This window comes from Phodopus roborovskii, unplaced genomic scaffold (genome assembly GCF_943737965.1).
Source record: "Phodopus roborovskii unplaced genomic scaffold, PHOROB, whole genome shotgun sequence".
NCBI lineage: Eukaryota > Metazoa > Chordata > Mammalia > Rodentia > Cricetidae > Phodopus > Phodopus roborovskii.
In genome coordinates, this window is record NW_026126433.1 from 46,912,516 (window position 1) to 46,936,111 (window position 23,596).

At 34.5% G+C, this 23,596-nt stretch overlaps 1 protein-coding gene across 1 annotated transcript in view; it reads right to left on the minus strand.

Annotated features, from left to right (window-relative positions):
• Akt3 (AKT serine/threonine kinase 3) overlaps positions 1-23,596 on the minus strand; it is a 218,029-nt gene that overhangs the window by 189,462 nt on the left and 4,971 nt on the right. The window contains exon 2 of the mRNA XM_051186382.1: positions 18,853-19,037. Within this exon, the coding sequence (XP_051042339.1) occupies positions 18,853-18,898 (46 nt within the window). The 5' untranslated portion in view covers positions 18,899-19,037. The remainder of the gene's footprint in view (positions 1-18,852; positions 19,038-23,596) is intronic.

Here is a 23,596-nt window from a genome sequence, read left to right on the forward strand (position 1 = left end):
CCTCCCCTCTCTCCCAGGTCCTCCTCTTCAATATTATCGCCCCTTGTTTTGATACATTTCCCAGCTTCCTGAAGGGTTTGTGGGAGACAATTTTGAGACTATCTTTCTCTGAAAGTATCTTAATTCTAACCAACTTAATTAATACTCTATTTACATTAGTGTGGATGGTTTTCTTCAGAATTAGTCAAGACACTGCTGCTCTAAGGTATCCCTAGAAGTCTAAAGCTATTCTAATTTCTGATTCTTTACATGTTTGCCTTCACACAGGTCTTATCAACAGCCATTGAATAAGGTGTTTTATGGGTTCTTTTAATCTGAAAAGCTTATATGCTTCAATTCTAAAATACATATTTCAATAATTATCTCATTCTGGTGCTTCTGGTGTCTCTCTAAAAGACTGCAATTGTGATGTTGGAAACTTCTGTAACTGTTTTCCAATTTTCTCAGCTTCTCTTCCTCCTGCTCTCTTTATTTCCCCATCTTCATCTTGAGTGTTCTCTCTGACATGGTCTCATATTGTAACTCAAACTATTCTCCAATTCTCAATCTTCCTGCATCAGTCTCCCAAGTGCTGGGCTCATAGGCATGTACCATCATGCCTAGCTCACAATAACTTTTACATTGTTTATATATTATTTGGGTTTTGTTGATGTGGCTTGTTCTCAAGCAGTCCAGGATAGCCTCAAACACATTAAGCAGTAGGGGATGACCTTGAATTTCGGAATCTCAACAACCTCCCCTGAGCGTCCCATTATAAATATGCACAATACTCAACTTTATTTTCTTTATTCTAAGTATTTCTTAGCTAGTAATATACTTTTAAAGAAACTATTAATAATATAACATCTAGGAAATGATGCAAAGACAGTAAGCTACTTGAAGACAGTGAAAACTCCTTTCTCACTGCAAATTCACAGCACAATGTATGCAAAACCATATAGGACTCTGATATATTAGCTGTTACATATCTTGTTTATATTCCAAGAGCTAGTCCAAAATACCAAGGATAACTTATTCTGAGTTTATTAAAATGATTCCATAAAATCTCTACAACCTTATACATGTGAGTATATCAAACTCTACCTGATATAGCAGACTGCATTCTGCTTCCAAACTCAAATAGGTACTAAAAATACAATATATCTGAAGATGCCTTCTTTAAACAACAGATTACTCCAAACAAAGCTTTAAGCAAAATGGTTTTGTGGAAAATGTCAGCAAAATAGAGCTGTTTAAGTTGTTGTTCAACATAGGTATTACACAATAAACATGGGAGGTCTACTACTGGGTTTACATTAATGACAAAAATTAAGCAAAATTGATGGAAAAATCCTTTCCCCTGGCATTCTAAACAGTTCAGGTATAAGCTGTCCAGAGTAATTTATTCCAGTCCCCTTCCCACAACAGAGACAAGGAAGAAAAACATGCTGCCAAGGGGCAGAGTAAAGAACAATTTGTGCCCCTCTAGGCTTCATTCAGTAGCTGTGAGCTGAATGAATCAACATGTTTATCAGCTAATCCACAGCTGAGCTCATTGTATGGTGTTATATACTTAAATGAAAACATTTTTAAAATGGAATTAGTAAAAAGTATATTTTATTAGCAAATTTAGCCAGGTTCTATATGAAGGCCAAATATAAATGAAATAAATCTTCCACTATGTAAAAAATGTTGATTTTTTTAAAATTATGATTTAAGGAAATTCAGGCTCTAAAATATTTAATCTAAGGGTCAACAACAGTATGGCTTCTTAGCCCTGCCAACTGTTTTTGAAAGTCACTTCCTGTACTAGGAAATGTTCACTGTTCTTGAACAAACAATAATAAAAGTCATTTCTACAAGTTCCTTGATTAGTCTTTATTTTTAAATACACTATTTGGCCAAAGCAAAGGCTTTGATTATAATCCTAAAGAACAGTGTGAGCTTTCATTTGTCATTGTATTTCTATTCATTTACTTGTGAGGAATTGTTAATTTATTTATAAAAATGTCCTGAATGATAATTATATTCTAGTTATAAAAGATGAAAGTGAGCAAAAGAGCTTTTAGTCTGGCTGATATTAAGAATTATCCAAATACATAATCTAGGCCATAAAAAGAAGAAAGCATGAAAACATGTAAAATGAATTAACCTGGAAGCCAAAGCATTCCTTTGGCAATAACAATTAGGATGAAATTAGCTTAGCAACAATTAATTATAAATTGGAGAGGGTCTTTAAAGACAAAGTGTCATATAACCAAGGTTAGCCTCCAACTTGACCTACTGTGTAGCAAGACAATCTTCAACTTCTCACTCTCTTCTTTCTACCTCGTTACTGGAATGGCAGGCTAATTTTAGGCAATGCTGAGGATTGAACCCAGATCTTTGTGCATGCTAGGCAACCACTCTACCAACCAAGCTACATCCCTAGCACATCAATCATAACTGTAAACACACACACACAGACATACACACACACTACCTACCATGCCATGGTCAAAACTATGGGGAAGAGAAGAGCTAATATGAACAAGGATAAAATTCACATAGCTCTAAAATTGACAAGACAGCTTCAAGCACGCATCAGGAAATCCATTTTACTGCTGTAGAAATAAAATCAATGACCACCTCTTGCTCATTTCCACTAAGAACTAGATTTCACAACTCAAATCATTTTCTAACAATTTAAAATGGTCAAGTAACTTCCAATTATCTCAAACACTCTAAACATATTTAAGCTGCCCTTTTAACAGTAAATGTATCACAAGTCTCAAGAGTCACATAGTCCTCCCCCCCACACACACACACATACACACACACATCTCCACCTCAGAAACTAAAGAGTGATACAATGCACCAGAGCAAACTTTCTGAAATTCTCTTGGAATAAAACTTTTACTTTACAAATCAAGGATTATTCCCAAACTAGGGAAATAGTAAATACAAAGACACACATCTAGCTCACAGTAGAACAGGTTAGCTAGATACAAAAGTATTTCAAAGCACAAGATTGCTGCTCCAAAAAAGGAAAAATGAAAACTTACACATCATCTACTCATATGCAACATGCCTTAAGATCTAGACAACCAATATTCCCTATTACTACATGGCCAGAAAAGGCAAAGTAAAAACAAAAACATCAGGTCCAATAGCTACTTTGAATGACTTAACTAACTTCACTTAATCATCACAATTACTCTCTAATTAAATATATTTAATGAGACCCAATAAATTTAAATTATTTATTCAAAGTGACTTAACAAAAAATGGCAATGGAATTCATGAATGTAATTATCCCAAATGAAAAATCTTCCCACAAAAAATATAGAAATATTGGTTCTATCTAAGAATTCAAAAAGGTTCACTTCATTGCTGATCTTTCAAAATTTGTTCTGAGAATCTAGCCACAATTTGTTACAGTATTCAAAAAAGAAGAATCAAGTTTTAAACAGGTATTTTACACACAGAGGTTAGAACAGAACACATCCTTAGATTTAATATTAATGGTAACTTACTTTCAAGTATTCTTTTCCATCTTCTTTATCAATACCATCCAAAAAAAAGCATTATCTATCTACTCCTGATAAATGTTGGCATATAAGCAATACAAAGGGCATAATGTATAAAAGAACCTAATACAGAGAAATCTTGTCTCAAAACGGGAAAAAAAAAATCAAAACAGAAGGTCAGGCAGAGGCAGGCAGATCTCTGTGAGTTTGAGGCCAGTCTGATATACAGAGTGAGTTCTAGGACAGCTAGAGCCATTACACAGAGAAACCCTGTCATAAAACTAACTCCCTCCCCTGCTCCAAAAAAAAAAAAAGGAAAAGAAAAGAAAACAAGACCTGCATTTTAGCCATTCTCCATTAGTTGAAAGTTCACTGATGGGTTCAATTGAAAGAGAACACTCTATTCCAGAAATAAGCAGAAGATAGATATGGAGGTGGCTAAAATAACAGCACTCAGAAGGACAAAACAGAATTGTTCAGGATGGATGGACATGCATAAAGACAGAAGGTTAGTTGCACCAACTACCCACTCTGAACATTCTGAGTTGTGAGTTTTGCTATATAAATTATTTCTCTGCGTCAAGGTTTCTTTGGCTTTCAATATTTATTAGGCATTGTCTACATGTTACCACCTTTCATCCAGTTTTATTGACCTTCATGCATCTGTTTTTGTGTTCTCTTAGTATCATTTAAATGAAGAAATGTGTCTTTTTCTGAAAATTCCATGTTTATTTTACAGCTTTCTTTTAAATTTAGTTATTATTATTGTGTGTATAATGTATGGATATGATACAATGTATGGGGCTCAGTATGGGGGTCAGAAGACACCTGTAGAGTTGATGTTCTCTGACCACCTTTATATGGGTTCCAGGGACTGAACTCAGGCAATTGGGCTAATGCAAATGCCTTAACTCCTGAGCCATGTATGCCAGTGTCCCTTTATTGTTTGGGGAATTTTGTTTTGTTTTTTGAGCCCTCTTATGATGTCTATTTTTTTCTACTACACGAGTCCCTCTGCTAGCTCCTGATTAGTTTGACCTTTCTTTTTGACAGTTTCCTCGAAATATACAATTGTTTTGTACTGCTGAGCTTATAGTTAAGCATAAGACCCTGAAGAGAAATAGTTGAAATTATCTATGTAGGACTTGGAGGGAGGGAGGGAGCAAAAGAGGAAGGAAGGGAGGGAGGGAGGGAGGGAAGGCTTGGTAACTGGGGGCTATAGTGGTACACTGCCAGCATCTGAAGATGTTGGTGTATCTATAGTTTTATGCAGGAAGTGGGTAGAATAGATATAACTGGAGTGGTGGGAAAAAGAAAATGGCAGCCTCAAGTTTCTCAAATCAGTTTTCTATTTAGCCTTGGTCTCCCTGTTTTACTACCCTAATTTTCAATCCAGGCACCTTTTCTGTAACTATGAAAGAAGAAAGCTTGGTCTCCCAAATCAAAGTAATTATCCAACTACAAAACCTGTGAGAATAACTAGAAGACCCCCCCCAATCTGTTAGTTTTTCAATAAAATTGGTTTTCAGCCCTATTGTGACTCCTACCTTCCTTGTATATGGAGTTTCCAAATGATGAGTTCTTTGGAACTTCAGAAAAACACAGTATATGTACTTCGTATGGCTAGCACTGCGCCTTATAGGCTGTGTGATGTTTGCTCATTGGAGTCCATTACTGCCTGTTCGCCAACATTATTTTTAAAGTATAGCAATTTTTGTCTTCTGTGCTAATCTCTCCTTATCTCATTCTGTTTCTTCCATTTTGGTAGGGATTGATGGAAGAAAAGAGATAAGTGTTATTATTTTTTTGTTTTGGGTTTTTTTTGTTTGTTTGTTTGCTTGTTTGTTTTTTGAGACAGGGTTTCTCTGTATTGCTTTAGAGCCTGTTGTAGAGATTGCTCTGTAGACCAGGCTGGCCTCTATCTACCTCACAGAGATCCGCCTGCCTCTACCTCCCGAGTCCTGGGATTAAAGGCATGTGCCACCAACACCCAGCAAATGTTTGTTATTATTATATGTCTGATTGTTATTCAGACTTGCTAGAATATGCCTCTGAAATTAGGATACTGGCAGTAGGAGTCATCACAAGAATGAAAATTCCTCTAAGTATTATAGCATCACAAACTTGCATCAGAATCTTTCTAGAAGAGACAAACTCGTAGATACAGAAAGAATAATGGTTGCTGGGAGAAGAGGTAAGAGTCTGGTGTTTAATGAATACAAACTTTCAGTTTTCCAAGACAAAAAAAAAAAAAAAAAAAAAAAAAAAAGTCCTATAGATTAAAAACAGGGAATGGTTGCACAAGCAATAGAATTAACAAATGGCAATTAATTAAAATGCTTTAAAATGGTAAATTTGATAGACAGTTTAAAAAATAAACTCACCAATTCAAAGACTCCTTCCAAGACAACCCCTGCAGTGATCATCTTATTTACCCACAATTCTCTAACACATATCATGGCTTCCTTCCTTCCTAATACTTATCACTACATGTAATGTTTCTGTTAATTACTTGTTTATTATCTCTGTCCTCCCATTAGAGAGTGGGCACCTGGGACACATTCCAACAGTAACTACACAAACAGTAATAAGAATATGACAGGAAATCACTCAATAAACATTTAGTAATTAATACATGAATTAAGCACCCAGGTACTAGGAGGCTTAGGCAAAGGGAGTGCCTGAGCAACATAATGAGACTGCATAAGGGACAGAAAGAGGAAAGCATAGGGGGATAAATTGGTTTCTGGGTTTCTAACCAGCCATATTGAATGAGAATGTTAGGATGCCCAGTCACTGATTTATAAGAATAAAAGACTTGCTACGTATTAAACAAGTAGCACCTCGCTCTACCTACATAGCTAGTGTAGCTACAGGGACAGGACATGATCTTTAGTAATATTTGGAGAAAGTGAGGGAAGAAGGAAGGATAGGAAGAACAAAGAAGGACCTTTACAATGTTGAAAAGGGTACAAATAGCCCGTTGGCTCATTCAAGGTTCTTAGAAGACGTAATGTCACACCTTCAGTTTCATATGTAACTTTTTTTTTTTTCGAGTGTTCTAGATGTGCTATTTTCCAGAAACTATTTTTTTTTTTTTTTTTTTTTTTTTTTTAGGGTGAGCTAAGGTAAAGACTTATTATTTTTTTTTTTTTTTTTTGAGAAAGTGCTTACTATATAACCCATTGGTCTCCCACATTCATGAATGGGACAGAAGTTTGAAGAATTTTGAGGGAGTAGAAGACAATCATGTGTAATATGGAAACAAAGAGAGAAACTGAAATTTCCAGCTTTATTGTATAAACAATTTAACTAAAATTAGGAAGGATCATGTGGAATTGGGGTGGGGGGGTGAGAGGGGAGGGTGGTCAGGGTGCATGTGAGGGGGCAGAGAGGGTAAAAGGGAGGGAGGGAGGTAGAGGGAACTGGGATCAACATGTAAAATAATAAATTAAAAAAATTAAAAAAAAAAACCACTATTGGGTCAGATGGTGGTGGCTCACACCTTTAATCCCAGCACTTAAGAAGCAGAAGCAGGTCTATAGAACAAGTTCCAGGATAGCCAGAGCTACATAGAGAAACCCTACATCAAAAAAAACAAAGAAAAAAACCACACACACGCATGCACACATGCAGGCACTCACACGCACACCACACACACACAATAAAGCAAAAATCAAAACAAAACAGAAAAAAGAAAAAGAAAATGGGTAGGTGCAAGGTGGCTCACTGGGTAAAGGCTAAGCCTGATGACCTGAGTTCAATCCCCAAAAGCTACATTGTGGAAAGAAAAGAACTCACACAAATTATCCTCAGAGCAGTCTTAAAACATGAAACACGTACACACACACACACACACACACACACCTGAATGATAAATATAGATAAATGTAAAAAAAAATCATAAGTCAAAAAAAATCACTACTCTAGAAAATACATAAAATAAATAAATCCAAGTTACAACAGTAGCGGAACAATGTTTCTTAGTTCCTTTCTTGGTTTACATTTAAAGAGCATCTTCAGAAATTTTCTGAACTAATCACTAAGTTCCTTTCCATGAGTTTTTAATATCACACATATATCAACCTATTTCCATAATATGGTCCACTAGAGATCCACAAATTATCATGAAATCTACAACATGTCTTTTGGACCTCCAAGAACCAATTCTCAGCCCTTAGGGAAAACAGCCACAGTCACTGAAAAGGCATACAGAAAGGGATACAGAAATACTAAAGGTTATCTTTACCTTACCCCAAAGAAGGCAAGAAGATATAAGCAAAGAAATTTTTCTGACAGAATTCATACAAAATAACAATAAACCTATTATGGTTTGGATCCTAAAAACCCCAAAAAAGGCTATTGTTGATGACTTTGTTGATAGTCTGTAGCAGTACTGGGAGGAATCTCCAGAAAGCAGAAGCTAATAAAAGTCAGGTTACTGAGAACATGTCTTTAAAGAAGATATTGGGACTCTACAGCCTCTTTTTATCCCTCTAATTTTCTTACTTCCTGGCCACCATGACATGTGTCCTACCATGATGTGCTGTTTGTCACAAACCCTAAGACAACAAGGCCAAGTAACAAGAAATCCCTAAGAACCCTAAGCCAAAAATAAATCTTCCTTTTAAGCTGATTTTCCTGGGTACCTTGTCACAGCAACAGAAAGCAGAATCACACAAGATGACATCAATTACTAATTCAATTACATCAATAATTAATAAACATTAACTATATATCTTTTAAAAATTTAAGAAGCATAACTACCAAGCCAATAATAACAATAAAACAATATGTGAAAGATGCTAAATTTTTACACTACAAGAAAATAGGGAAAATAAATAAAATTTAAATGGCATGAACAGAAAACACATTCAACATGGACAGCCTAATTAAGAGATTATCAAATTGAACTTCTTTTTTTTTTTTAAATATTCAAATATGTGCTATCTACAAGAAAAGCAGTTTATACGCTTTCTGTATATACTGATCAGCTAATTATAAAAGAACATTTGAAAAATGCAAGCAATCACCATAAAAAGTCTGGAGTGGGGCTGGGTGGTAGAGGCACACGCCTTAATCCCGGTCCTCGGGAAGCAGAGACAGGCAGATCTCTGTGAGTTCGAGGCCAGCCTGGTCTACAAGAACTAGTTCCAGGACAGCTTGCAAATATAAGTAAAATGGAAAAACACCTAATAAGATTATTTTCAAAAGAAAGTGTAATTTACCAATTTTGGGGTATTTAAATGAAGGTACATTATTGATCAACCTGCAGACATTAAAAGGACTGTTAAAAGAAAACCATGTTAAAAAGAACAACTTTATGCTCAATAATTCATATGAATACCTTAGATGAAATACACATTCCTTTAAAAACAATTTAACAAATGCACACAAGATAAAATATAAAGTATTACTAACTCTATATCTGTTAAAGAAATTTGATTATCAAAATTTTCACACAAAGGAAGAAATTAATCTAATGCAAATTCATTCAATATTAGAAGAAAAAAACTCTCCAACCTACTTTATATGGTGAGCATGATGGCACACGAATCCCAGCACGAAGCAGAGGCAAAAGAAAACTGCTTGGAGTTTGAAGACAGCCTGGGATACACAGTGAGTACAAGGCCTGTCTGAGCTACATGGAAAGAATTTGTCATCCATGAAGAATTAAATATTATTTTATATATCTACCATAATTAGTACCAAAACCAGCACTCCAACAAACACATACAAACAAATTCCATAACAAGGTATTAATAAACCTAAATTTAGAACATATTTTAAATGCATCATAATTAAATGATATTTGTTCCAGAATGAGCATAATTCTTGCATTAACAAATGACCATTTCACTGTTCTCTTTATTTTAATATTAATGTGTGAATTATGGTCATTTTAAAATGACCACAGTAATGATAAAGTATTTTTGGAAGACAATTTCATAAAACTCGGCACACCAGGAAGAAGGGAATGCAGCCTGACAAATGGCAGAAATAGTCAGAGAAACAAAAGCTAACAGAATATCTAGTGGTAAAATGCATGCCCTCCTATTAAAATGAGAGGGCCAAAAATACAAAATCACCACTTTTATTAGGCACTATATTACAGAATCTACCTAGTAAAATATATGGCCAGAAAAGGAAATTAAAAGACATGCAGGAATGTCCACCCTTTAGATATTTCAACATGATTTGTCACCTACAAAGTTCATGTGCAAGTTCCACAAATTACAAAACAAAACAAAACAAAACACACACACACACACACACACACACACACACACACACAATCTAATTTTTTTAAGTTTATAAGATTGGGCAGTGTTTATAGCTATACTGGGACACAAGTTAGCTATGCCTAATTTGTACAAATGAAGAAAAAGAGTTCTGGTTCTTCACAGATTAACTTGGCCCTCTACCTAGAACTAAGCTAGCATGGAGGAATAGGGATACATTTCCCTGGTGAAGTAAACAACCAACATTTTAAGTAAACTGAATGAAGCTGCAAGTCAATACACACACAGCTTCACTCTTAATTGGAAACAAGTATGTGTCTGTGTTATAACAATTTCACAATTTCTTAACTCTAGAATGTGTAGGAAACCTTATCACTTGATGGTATTCTCTATTAGGTTCTTTTGGTTACAATTTTCAAAATAAGTATATGAAAACTATGAGAAAAACAAATTCCAGATTACAAATACATTAATTGTCTGAATTTCAAAGAAAGCAGGAAATGAATTTAAACTTGGTAGTGGTGCACACATGTAATCCCAAGAGATAGAAGCAGGAGGAATGAAGTTCAAACACCGTAGTGCATGTTCAAGGCCAGTTCTGGCTACATGAGATAAATCTCAAAAATAAGAGAAAAGGATAACTCATAATTTCATAACTTCAACAGTCATAGTATGCTTCTCTAATGTAAAATGTGGTTTACACAATCACCACCACAGCTATTCACTCTCCATGGAAAACTTTGCTGCTAGATAGTAAACAAGAAATCAAGTTGTCATTTTCTTTCTCTTTAGCCACTTTATAATTTACTTCTAAAGTTATTTAGTAAACAAAACATGAACAAAGGAAAACAAATACAAAATGAAGAAAGGCTCTCAGACTTTTGCATCTAAAAAAAAATTGTTTTGCTTTCTACAAAACAAATTATGTAATTTTATTCTAGATCACCAAACCACAAATCACAATATAACTTGATCACAAACCTTATGTTGCTACACTGTATTTTGCATAACAGGATTTAGTTCCTACAAGAATCAATTAATAAACAAAATGTTTAGATTACCAAATCTACTTTAACTAAACCATCCCACAGATTACAAGTATTCTACTGACACAGTTTATGAATATTATAAATACAAGCTAAATAATAAAAATGGTTATTTGAAGGCACAATTGGTTACAACAGTAACAACAGAAAGGTTCAATCTGTTAATACTAAAACAATGAACAGGAACTACAAAATCACAGAGGAATCATTTTTATCAATCAAAATGGTTTTCCATAAATCATTTCTTGAATCTGTATTAATTTCCCAAAAGTCACATTTTGAAATAACTACTAAGATCCTAATTTGTTACTAAAGAACAGACTTTCTACATTCATAAATTACTATTAGATGCAATGCTTGGTGTGTGATTAAGGGTCACCCAAGCATCCTTTGTGATGTTAGGTTTGGTCCTCATGATGGCAGTTTGTGGATATGGCAAACGATTTGGGAGTGACTCCTGAAGAAATGTCCTTATGGTCACTAGAGGCATGATTAGAAAAGAATAAGCACTGTTGTAGAATATTATTTTAACTAGGCAAAGGTGTGTTACATTTGTTTATACTTTAACTGTGCAACGATGTATTACTTTTCTTAATGCTGTATTTGTTTAACAATGTAAGGATGGGTGTTTAATTATGTAAACATGTGTTGCATCTGTTTCACCTTGCTTGCCTAAGGCACTTGATGGGTCTAATAAAGAGCTGAACAGCCAAAAGATAGGCAAGAGAGGAATAGGCAGGGCTTCCAGGCAAAGAGAGCAAATAGGAGGCGAAATCTAGGCTCAAGAAAAGAAAAGAATGATAAAAGAGAGGAGAGAATGAGCTAGATGCCTGGGGTCAGAAGCCAGGCAGTTGCCAGCCAGATAGAAGTGAAAGTAAGACATACAGAAGGGAAGAATTGTAAAAGGTCCTGAGGCAAAAGGTAATGTAGCTGGGAGTTTCTCTCCCACCCACCAGTTCCTGAATAACCACTTAGAGGCTTATATTAATTATAAATATTTGGCCAACATATCAGGCTTTTACTAACTAGCTCTTACAAACCATCTAGCTAAAAAGGTTTGGAGTCACCCAGGACAAATCTATAGGCTAGTTTTTGAACAATACAGTAAGAATTTGCTAAACATGTAAGTGGCCACTTTGTTAATACAATGCCGAGCCATAAACTGCTCCTTAGGTCCACCACAGAAGAAAATAGATATTAACTTAGCCCATGGTATGTAGTAACTGCCAATTCTACTCTAGTAATACTATGTTTGTGTGTCATCTGAATCATCATCTTGAACTGCTACAGAAAAGCCCACAAGAAGACAGTTTCATTATTGATAAATCTCTAACAAACAAGAATAAGGAAGCATTTATCCTACATAAATATCACTAGTTAGCAGCTTTCCCCCCCATTTTCTAGGAAGTTATTCAATGAAAATTCAGCTTATATTAAGGGCACAAATAAAATCAGGTAGTATCTAGAAAGGAGTTAAATTATCAAGGGCTGATTCAAATATAATATACAAATATATAAATATAATATAAAATATATAAATATATAATATATAAAATATAATATATACATATAAATATTCAAATAGAGATAAATAAAACTAATATTCAAACTATGAGTTGTATTTTGTTTTGTCTTCAATGTTGAGAGCATGTGCTCTACTACCACTGAACAACTAGGAAGCAACACTTAATTAATTTAACTTCATTATAACTTTGTATACTTTAATCACTATAGTAAGTAATTTTAATATACTCCTCTACACTCATACCTAATTCAGAGTCTCAGTGTGTTATTTGGGGCTGGCGCGGCAGCGGGACCAGACCCATGGCGGGCAGAAAAACCCTACTCCTTACACCTAATAGTGCTTAAACCACACTGTGAGGTAGAGGAGACAGGTATTTCTAAGCAAATACACCAAACTTCAGGTTATGATTATATGTCCAAGATAAATAACAATGCTTTGGGGAAGAGAAATTCTTGGAGCCAAACAAAAGCCAAGCAGAAGTCTATATTATCAAACGTGAAATTATTATTCAAACAGCACTAAAACTGTCTAAAAAAAAAAAAAAAAAAAACCAAGTAATGGGGGGGGGGGGGACACCAGAATTTATTTACTCTAGTGTTTCAATTAATGCTTTCAAGAGTACAGTTAGTTTCCAACACAAATTCTAACTCAGTAGACCTATTAATCAAAAGTGCAAAGAAAATGATAAAACAAAAAAGTACCACCAGTAATAGAATCTTCTTTCACAACTGTACAAACAGTATTATGGGACACTTGAGGAAACAACCACCAAGGAAAAACCATTATCAACAAAATGAAATGAAAGAAGAGGAAAACTCAAAACTTAATGTCCTCAACTATTAAACTATTATAAAAGTAATTAAAGTACAAAGAATTTCCAGAAATATAAAGTAAGAGCTAAAAGTATTCAGTAACAGAATGGAAGAAAAAGTCAATGAAATGTCCAACAAAAGTTTCTCTCCTCTTTCCTAGAAAGACATGGAAAAATAAAACATTTTTTTACTTATTAAATTGATTTAGAGGCTCTAGGAAATAAGGGAATACACAAGAGGAAAAAAAAAAAAGAAAAAAAAAACACTATAGGAAGACAGACCTAAACTTTCATATTCAAATCATCAAATATACATTTTAACACAATGAGCAAAAATGACACTGTGATTTACCCTCTTTTATTTTCATAATTCCAAAGACACAAAAGCATCAATAGATTCCAGAGAACAAAAATGAATTTCCTACAAAAAAAAAAAACCAATTCATGAGCATCATACCTTTCCTCAATAAAACTGGTTACTAAAAGCAAAGAAATGTAACCTTCAAAATTCTGAATGAAAGCAAATTTAAATGTAAATTATATACCCAGCAAAGGAATGTACCAGACAAGAAAGTCAAAAGGACACTTTTAAATAATACACTTATAAGCACCCATACACATTTCTGCTGAAAACACAGATCAGCTCAGGAGACATTCTGGAAAACTGTAAAGTGAGTCCAAAACAAAAGAATAATGACAAGACAGCCAAGGAAGCATGGAAACTTGATAGAGAATTACAGTGTTAGCTATCTAAAATAACCAGAAAACAGTACATTAGTACTTCAAATATTATGGTTAAAAAGCTAAACAACCAATGAATAAAATATATGTTCTTCAACCAGCAGGAGGAAAACATGGCCACAACAATGTTCAGGGTTAAGCCAGATATCATGGCCAATACCTACAATTCCAAATTGGGAGACTGAGGCAGGAGGAACATAAGTTGGAGGTCAGTCTGGGATATATAGTCAGACCTTGTCTCAAAAGTCATAAAAAGAAAAACAGAAAAATTAAAAAACAAAACCATGATACAAACAATAGGAGGATATGATATCGAGAATGGAAAAAACACACACACACACAAAAAAAATTCTCTTTTACCTTTGGGATACCATCATATTACTAGCATTAAATAATCAAAATGTTGTTAGTTGCTTTTCAGAATCAACAAGTTTACTATAAACCTTGGCATCATACAATAAATATTATAGATAGCACAATCCATAAAGGGAATGTTAGGAATTCAAGACACAGTTTGGAAAAGCAAATTTAGACACAATGTTCTCAACATCTTAATTTTAGCCATAAAGGAAAAAATAAAAAGAAAAAAAAGTGAATAGGTATTCAACGTTAATTTTTTCATTTTCATAACACAGATGCAAGAGCAGGTAAAAACAGCTACCTAAAAATAAAATATTGTGCATTGTATTATAATTAGATACTGATCAACAGAAGAATTAAAAATAAAGTCTACAATGACTTTCTCTAGAGGGGAACCAGCTGAAGAGGTAAAAAATAGAAATATTTTCCCATTTCACTTTACACCATTAACTACTACTCACATTATGTTCAGATGGTTACAATTTCTCAATAAACATGAACACAGATACAGACAAACAGACACACACAGAGAGAGTACTTCTCTGACCACTACAGGAACAACAGCATTTCTTTTTTTATTATTGTTATTAATTTAAATTAGAAACAATCTTTTTTTACATATCAATCCCAGTTCCCTCTCTCTCCCATCCTCCCATGGCCCCCAATGACCCCCCATGCCCTTTCTGCTCCATTGAAAGGGTGAGACCTTCTCAATGGGGGATCATCAAAATCTATCACATCATTTGGGGTAGGGCCTAGGCCATCTCCCCCATGTGTCTAGGTTGAGAGAGTATCCCTCTGTGGGGAATGGGCTCCCAATGTCCATTTGTATACTAGGTATAAATGCTGTTCCATTACCAGGGGCCCCATAGGTTTCCCAGGCCTCCTAACTGACACCCATGTGCAGGGGACCTGGTTCTGTCCTATGGTGATTTCCCAGCTATCAGACTCAGGTCCATGAGCTCCCCCTGTTCAGGTCAGCTCTTTCTGTGTCTTTCCCCTGCATGGTCTTGACCCCTTTTCTCATCACTCTTCTCTCTACAACTGGATTCCAGGAATTCCTATCAGTATTTAGCTGTGGGTTTCTGCTTCCATCAGCTACTGGATGAAGGCTCTAGGATGGCATTTAAGGTAGTCATCAATCTCATTATTGGGAAAGGGCATTTAAGTTAGCCTCTCCCTTATTGCTTAGATTCTTAGTTGGGGTTATCCTAGTATATCTCTTGACAATTATTTCCCTAGTGCCAGAACTCTCTTTAAACCTATAATGACTCCCTCTATTAAGGTATCTCTTTTCTTGCTCTCAACTCAAAATTCCTGCTCCCTCATGTCCTCCTCTTGGATCTTCTCCTCTCCTTTTTCTCCTAACTCCCTCCCCACCCCTACCACATTACAGGCAGTTTTCCTGCCAGCCTGGTCCCAGAGCCTCATCAGCCCCAAATAACACAAAGAGATGCTGTATTAGATATAAAGCTGTTGCCCTGTTACCAGCATTACTTATTGGCTAGCTCTGTCTTAAATATTAACCCATTTCTACTAATCTAAGAATTTCCTCATGGTTTTGGCTTACCCGAGAGAGGATCCGGACCTTTGCTCTCTTGGTCCTACATTTTTAATCTCCTCCTACCTCTCCCAAATCCTCCTTGTCTCCTAGTCCCACCTATCTTGCTTTCCTATAGTGCTTCATTCATTAACCAATAAGAGAAAGATATTACAGGATGACATCTCCCATCATCTCCTCTTTTCTTTCTAAATAAAAAGGGTTTTAACCTTAACATAGCAAAATATATAACAAATCAGTTATCAAATAAGAACCACAGTTAACAATATTTAGTCCATTAACATTTAGCAAGATTTAAAGAAAATATTCTAGCATCTATCGTAATCCTTGTGAGTCTAAAGTCCTATATGTACCTTATCCTTAATACTAAGGAAAACTATAACCATACACCCCCATGCTCCAAATTTGCTCAGGAAATCTTGTCCTTTTCCCCTTCTCTAGGGAACCCTCTCTTAGGGTCCTCCTTGTTTCCTAGCTTCTCTGGCAGTGTAGACTGTAGGCTGGTAATCCTTTGTCCCATGTCTAAAATCCATAAATGAGTGAGTACATACCATGTTTGTCTTTTTGTGACTGGGTTACCTCACTCAGGATGGTTTCTTCTAGTTCCATCCATTTGCCTGCGAATTTCAAGATTCCATGTGTTTTTCCACTGAGTAGAACTCCATTGTGTAAATGTACCACATCTTCTTTATCCATTCTTCAGTTGAGGTATCTAGGTTGCTTCCAGGTTCTGGTTATTACAAATAATGATGCTATGAACATAGCTGAATAGATGTCCTTATTGTATGAATGTGCATCCTTTGGGTGTATGGCTAAGAGTGTTATTGCTGGATCTTGAAGTAGACTGATTTCCATTTTCCTGAGGAACCACCATACTAATTTCCAAAGTGGCTGTATGAATTTGCACTCCCACCAGCAGTAGAGGAGTATTCCCTTTTGTCTACATCCTCTCCAATGGTGTTTTTGATTTTAGCCATTCTGACAGGAGCAAGATAATATCTCAAAGTTATTTTGATTTGCATTTCCCTGATGGCTAAGTATGTTGATCACTTTCGTAAGTGTCGTTCAGTCATTTTAGATTCCTTGATTGAGAATTCTCTATTTAGTTCTGTACCCCACATTTTAATTGGATTATTTGGTGTTTTGGTGACTAGCTTCTTGAGTTCTTTGTATATTTTGGAAATCAGCCCTCTGTCAGATGTGGGGAACAACAGTATTTCTAATGGACCATTTTCTTTGTTTTCTATTACATATTCTATGGACTAAATACCAACCTTCCATCATGGTATTTCAGAAAAGATTCAGTTAATTAAACAGACTCAAGGCTTTAGGCCTTAGACAAACAGGAATATAGAGATATCCATAGTCATTATCTCATTGGAGTATTCCAACAGTCTTACAAAACAGATTTCATGAACTATTAAAGGAAAACTTTAAAGGCTTAAGTGACTTGCCATCTTCTCTCCTCCCCTGAGCCACCCAAAAGATGTAATATAAACTAGTTAAGAAAAAAACAAAAAACAAAAAACAGCACTGCAATATGAGAATGTTTTCCAAATACATGAGAATAAAAGAAAAACTTAGCAACATGAATGGTCAGTCACTTTGGAAAACAAACTGACAATTTTAACAATTTTAAAAAGGCACTTACCATATAGCCTGAAACCTTATCCTAGGTTATTACCCAAGACAAATGGGAGCACATTATAAGAAGGAATGTAGTCAATGTTCATAAAAAATGTATTCAAATTATTCAGAGACAGCTCAAATTTCTACTAAGTATTAAAAAGACAAAGCCAAGAGTGGTAATACATGCTGAGGCAGGAAGGTCATCCATTTGAATGACTAATTGAGCTATATATGACCTTGGGTATAAAGTGAGATTCTGTTTCAAAAAGACAACTAATTAAAAATAAACAAATAAATGAAGAATTGTATTTTCAGAACTTAGAATTCTGCTTCTCACATATACCACATGGATAAAGCAAAGAAGTGCATATAGGAAAGAAACCAGACACAAAAGACTGTGGATTTCATAAAGTCCATTGAAATCTTAGAAAAGCATAATTATAGTAACAGATAGCATATTAGGTGGTTGCCAAGGTTGACAGAGAAGCACTGAATCAAAGAGGCAGAAAGAAACTTTTGTAGTGATAAAACATGTTCTGTATCAGGACTGTAGGGTTTGACACATCACTACAAACAATAGGCACAACTCATTAAAATGTTATACAACTTAATGAAACCTATTTTTAAATCCCATAATGAGTGTAGCTTCTTACCATAAGTATTGAACAAAGACCTTCAAAGAATTTGGAAATTAGTGTTTAAGAGGTAACTTTCAATTAGCTAACAAAAATACAGGACTTAAAAGCATCCCCCATCTTATTCAACTGGCCATGAAGGTAGATAGATACAGTGGCTGGGCAACCAGGCTAATGTCTAGATCTAATAAACACAGGGATGATAAAAGGTGGTGATTACTCAGACTATAAGTTTTACAGCAGAACTTATTAATAAATTTAGCTAAAGAAAGTACATAGTAAAAATAGATAATGTAAACAAAAAGTATCAAATTAAACACAAAGAAAATCATTTGTACTTTTATATCAGAGCTTAAGTTACTTAATTGATAGGCCTGTTTAGTCCAACAAGGTATGGATTAAGCCTTCCCCCTTATACATTATGCCTTTCTGCTACCTTACAAATCGACTCAATACAGTATTTTTACCTAAATATTCATGCATTATGATATAGAACACAAGAGTCCTTTTCAACATGTTAAATAATTCTGAAATCTGTAGAATCTGAAGACATCACAGAAAAAAATACATTACTAACATGCATGCATACAAAATCTAGTATGGTAATAACAAATTATAAAAACCAAGATTTAGAGGGAAATCCCTAATGAGCAAATTCCTAACCTATATGTTGAGCATTATTTCTGTCTTATTAGACGATGAAACAGGGTTTACTCCAACAGCACCATGGTAGAGATCAACTCTCAGTATCCATTCACTGTTCAACATTTTCACCAACTGTACTGTTCACAGCTTTGCTGAGCACTTAACTTACCCCTCTTCTGAACCCAACCTTCTTTCACAATGGTAACATCGCTCATGATGGCTCCCCTCTGAGCCCCCAACTTGGAGAAATGATGCTTTGCAGGATCAGTTTTAGGATTTTGATTCTTTGCTGCTGCTGCTGCTGCTGCTGCTGCTGCTGCTGCCGCCCTTCCCACTCTCTAGTGATGACTCAGCCTGGAAGGAAGTATTGAAGAAAGAATTTCTTTTTTTTTTTTTTTCCATTCTTGAACTCACATAGCAATAACAAACAACTAAGCCTTTGTAAATGTCTTCAATTGGCCTCACTTCACATAAAATCTAGCTCTTCAAATATGGTGGGGTGTGTGTGTGTGTTTGTGCTTATTTACTAAATAGTTCTACAATGAGTACACTGCTCTGGTCTCATGACAAGTGTTAAATGATAGTGAAACATTTAACCTAAGAGACTGAAATAAAATGACCTAACAAAACCACTGTTAAACCTACACGTGTAAACTGAAAGCATTTTTGTAATGTATACTTGAGATGACAGGAGAAAGAATGGAAGTTAGGTGGCTCAAATCCCTTTAATTTCAGAAACAGTTATGTCAATGTATTTTTAAGTATTTTTTATTGCTGTACTTTATGTAAAATACAAAGTGCCAAGGAACCAACATTTACATATTCTGATTTGCTCTAAAAAAAAAAATTTAGGTAGAGTACACTAAGTACACAACAATAAGTAATTATTTTGGTAGATAAAGCAAGTGAAACAAAGGGAATATGAGGTAGAAAAGATAAGCCAAGAACTATTCATCTTCATAATCTGACAATCTTCACAACTCTGATAGGGCACTATTAACTTCATTTACAGAACTGAGAAACTGGGGCTCACAGAGAATAGGTAAATCACTAGATTTCAAGGTAGTAAATTGTAGAGCTAAATCTAAATTCAGAGTACCTGACTCCCAAGTCTGTTCCCTTCACTTCAAAACTCTACATATGAAAGGTGAGCCAAATGTTTTAGGAAATTAGAAAATTCAAAAACATGATAGATTTCAGTATTAACCATATCTGTAATATTTTTAAAAACAAAAACAAAAAACAAAGTTGCTCAGAAGAAATATAGTTTTTCCTAAGACAAACACTAGAAATGTATCTCCTAGGTCTTTATATAGGTTAGAATAAAAAGGCTTCCTTACATATAAAGCAATAAACTTAATGGACTGTTTATTATTGTCCCTACCAAAGTAGAAGGGAAATGCTTCTACAAAACTTGGTAAAAGTGCTTCTACATTTGCAAAAATATGAAGCAGATATACTGGTGTTAAGTGGACTAAGGCAAACAGCATGAACTTTAGGGAACCAAAAAAAAAAAAAAAAAAAATGGGTACACAGAGTAACTGTACCCATTGAGTACAGATGTATATTCATAAATAGTGCACAGCATTAAATTCAAGGTTGGATTTCCAACTAGTACTGGCCTAGGTTACAAGTCTTCCTCCAACACACATTATATGCAAAGCCTAGCTATTTATCTATCAGCGATCAACACTAAACATCCTCTGAACAATCTGACAAAGGCTAACTGGCTCAACAGAAGACTACCCTGCCATGGCTGTACAAGAATGTCATGAGCAACACATACAGGAAGGGACAAGACTACTCAAAACTACTCAAAATCATAATCACGGGGACCTGTTGCTGTAGAATAAGGAGATGTTGTGATAGTTGTCTGGAAGAACATTAAAAGATATTTGAGAAGATAAATCATTTGTTCAAGTAAGTTTGAGGAAATTTTATAATTTCGTCTTTCTAAGACATCTCTACTAACATTAACTTTCTAAAGTAAGATATGATTTACCACCAGCAATTCCCACACTGAATACTGATAAGGGGAAAAGTCACATTATTTAAAATTATATCCACTTCACATTAAAAACAGAATGAAAACATAAAAGCCGTAAAGTACAGCATTCAAACATCATTTTATTTTGATTAGCATTGTATCCTCAAGAATCCAATTAAGTACATATTACAGTGAGATAAGTCAAAGGGTTAGCTCTGTATATTGCATAAATAATTTTAAGTTAAATGCTGGGAAAGACTAGTGCAAAATGATGTCATCATCATAGCTGCACAGAGCTCTTCTCATTGGTACTACTAGATAAACGGGCTCCATCTCTACTAAGACTTTTTGTTTTTCTCACTATAAAGCTATATAACCTGAACAAAAGAAAATTTATATCACTTTTGGGAATAAAAGCAGAATAAACATTACAGTAATATCAAAAAGAATATATCCAAGAGATCCTTCCAATTAAAGTAAATTGTGCTAGAATACCCTTACGAAAAACACTAAGAGGATGGAAGTCTTCCTGAAATAGAATCAGATCAACCCAAGTCAATTAATAGTATTTTATAATGGCCTTGTTTCTGAAAACTAGTTTCTTGGATAGAGAGAGGACAAGAGAATAATCAATGTGTATATATTAAGACTGAACTTATAAAATGTACATTAAGTTAAAACAAGATTTACAAACTTTATTAGGCCACTGAACCTTACTATTAGAGGTGGTCTCATTCATTGTATCTTAAAACACCATATTTTACCCATAACCACACTTTCAGCTTTAAAACCTGTTCTTGTGTGTAAAGGCTAAAATGGTACCATCTTCAAACATAATGTTTAAAATGTAATCATTAGATTAGCAGAAAGCACTGTCCTTTATATGTAAAAGCAATGCTATTGGCTCCTAAGCAGTAACCATATTCTCTGGTTAGATTTCCAAAGTGGCAATGTTCCTGCTCCAGCCATCTACAGTCTCTCTCTGGTTATGCTCCTGCTCCAGCCATCTACAGTCTTCCACATTTACATCAACACTAGTCGACCAGATGAACTATAGTTCTGTCATCTGTTTCCAATGGTAAAGCGAATTTCATCCTCCTTCCATAGTAACTCTCCAATGACTTAACATAAAATTTGGTTTATTCTTTAGTCCATTGAATTAAGTCCATTGAATTAGTACTAGATGATCTAATTTTTACCATTCTTATAAAAAGTTACACACAAAATTCATAGTGGATTCAATAGTAAAGATATATTCATTCATGATTTACTATTAGAGAATATGGTAATAACTTCATTTGAATATCATTTTATAATGTACAAAACACTTCCCATCTTTAATTCCATTGAATCACAATATAAATTATTAAAGCAATTTGACTGTGCCTGGCACTTATTCAACAAATACAGAATTATTTGAATAAGTAGATGATGTATAAAGATGTAACATTATTATTTATTAAGATAATAAAGTTTAGTAAGACAACAGCAAAAATGGCATACTGCCATTTTTAAAACAAACCAAGTTTAAACATCATGGAAGTATTTATATACAAATAATTAAAATTCCTGGATGTTAAATCATGTTTCCTATGGCCTTCCATAAAGTGCAAGGATGAGACTACATTAAAACTACCTTATTTTTTCTTGACATTTTAAATAATTTTTGTTGGTCTGTCAATTTTCAACTCCAAATAAAAGAAATCTTAATGCTACCCATAATTATCCATTATGGGAACAAAACGGAGACAAGTAATTTCTTACTGAAGCTTCAAGGAATCTTCAAAAGGCTTCAGCATCAGTCATGCAATTTAAAACAATAATACCAAAACTATTTTAGAATGTCATTCACTCAAAAATGTGAACTATACCTATACTTAATCAATAAATTATACACACACAATATATATATATATACATATATATGTGTGTATATGTATATATATATATATATCTTCTGACTTGTCAAGAATTAAAAAGTATCTTAAGTCTTTTCTAAGACTTATTTGTTATCCAAGATCTTTCACTTATATCACCTTATCTGACTCTGAATTGTGAACCTAAGAAAACTGTGTTCAAAAACAATGACAGTATTCCCCAGTTACCACACATGGGGATAATCAATAAAAGTTATCACCCACAATTAAGGTCTTCCATCAGTTTCATCTGCATTATACAAAAATAGCAAAATATGAACTCATAAATGTAATTATCAAAATGTTTTAAGGAAAAACAAAGGAAAAAACAAAACTATCAAAAATGAAATAACGTAAAACTAAACAAGTTGAAAAGCACCCAGTAATTTTCTTTCATATGTTAATAATTTCCTGTATGTTAACTATCTCCTTTTTTAGTGGAGGTGGGTGGTCTCTGAGATCTGTAGGCCAGAGTATCCTGGGACTCCATATATATCCCAAAATGTCCTTGAACCTGCCTGAAACCCCCAGGAGATGGATTCCCCAGACATGACCCATCAAACCTGGATTTCCATATGTTTATGGGAATTAAATTAAAATCTAAAATAGCTTTCTTTACAGTTGATCTTTGGCTGTAAGGTTCCATGTTATCATTTTATAGACAATATTTATGACCGCCAAACTGATTTAATAAAGGAAACTAATTCAAACACAACTGATATCTTAAAACATAAATGGAGTACAAGAGGAACTACTTCAGATTCTAAAGTAGTTTCAGATTTAAAACTATATTTTAAGGAAAAGCTAAGTCAGAATGGTAGCACATGACTGCAATCCCAGCTACTCTGGAGGCTGAGGCAGGGGATCACAAGTTTGAGGCCAATCTGATCAGTATAGCAAGTTCAAGGTTAGTCTGAACCACTTGGTGAGACTGTGGCTCAAAATAAAAATAGTACAAGGGAAGAGCTGTGAAAGGTGGTTTAATATATAAGACCCTGTTCTTAACTCCC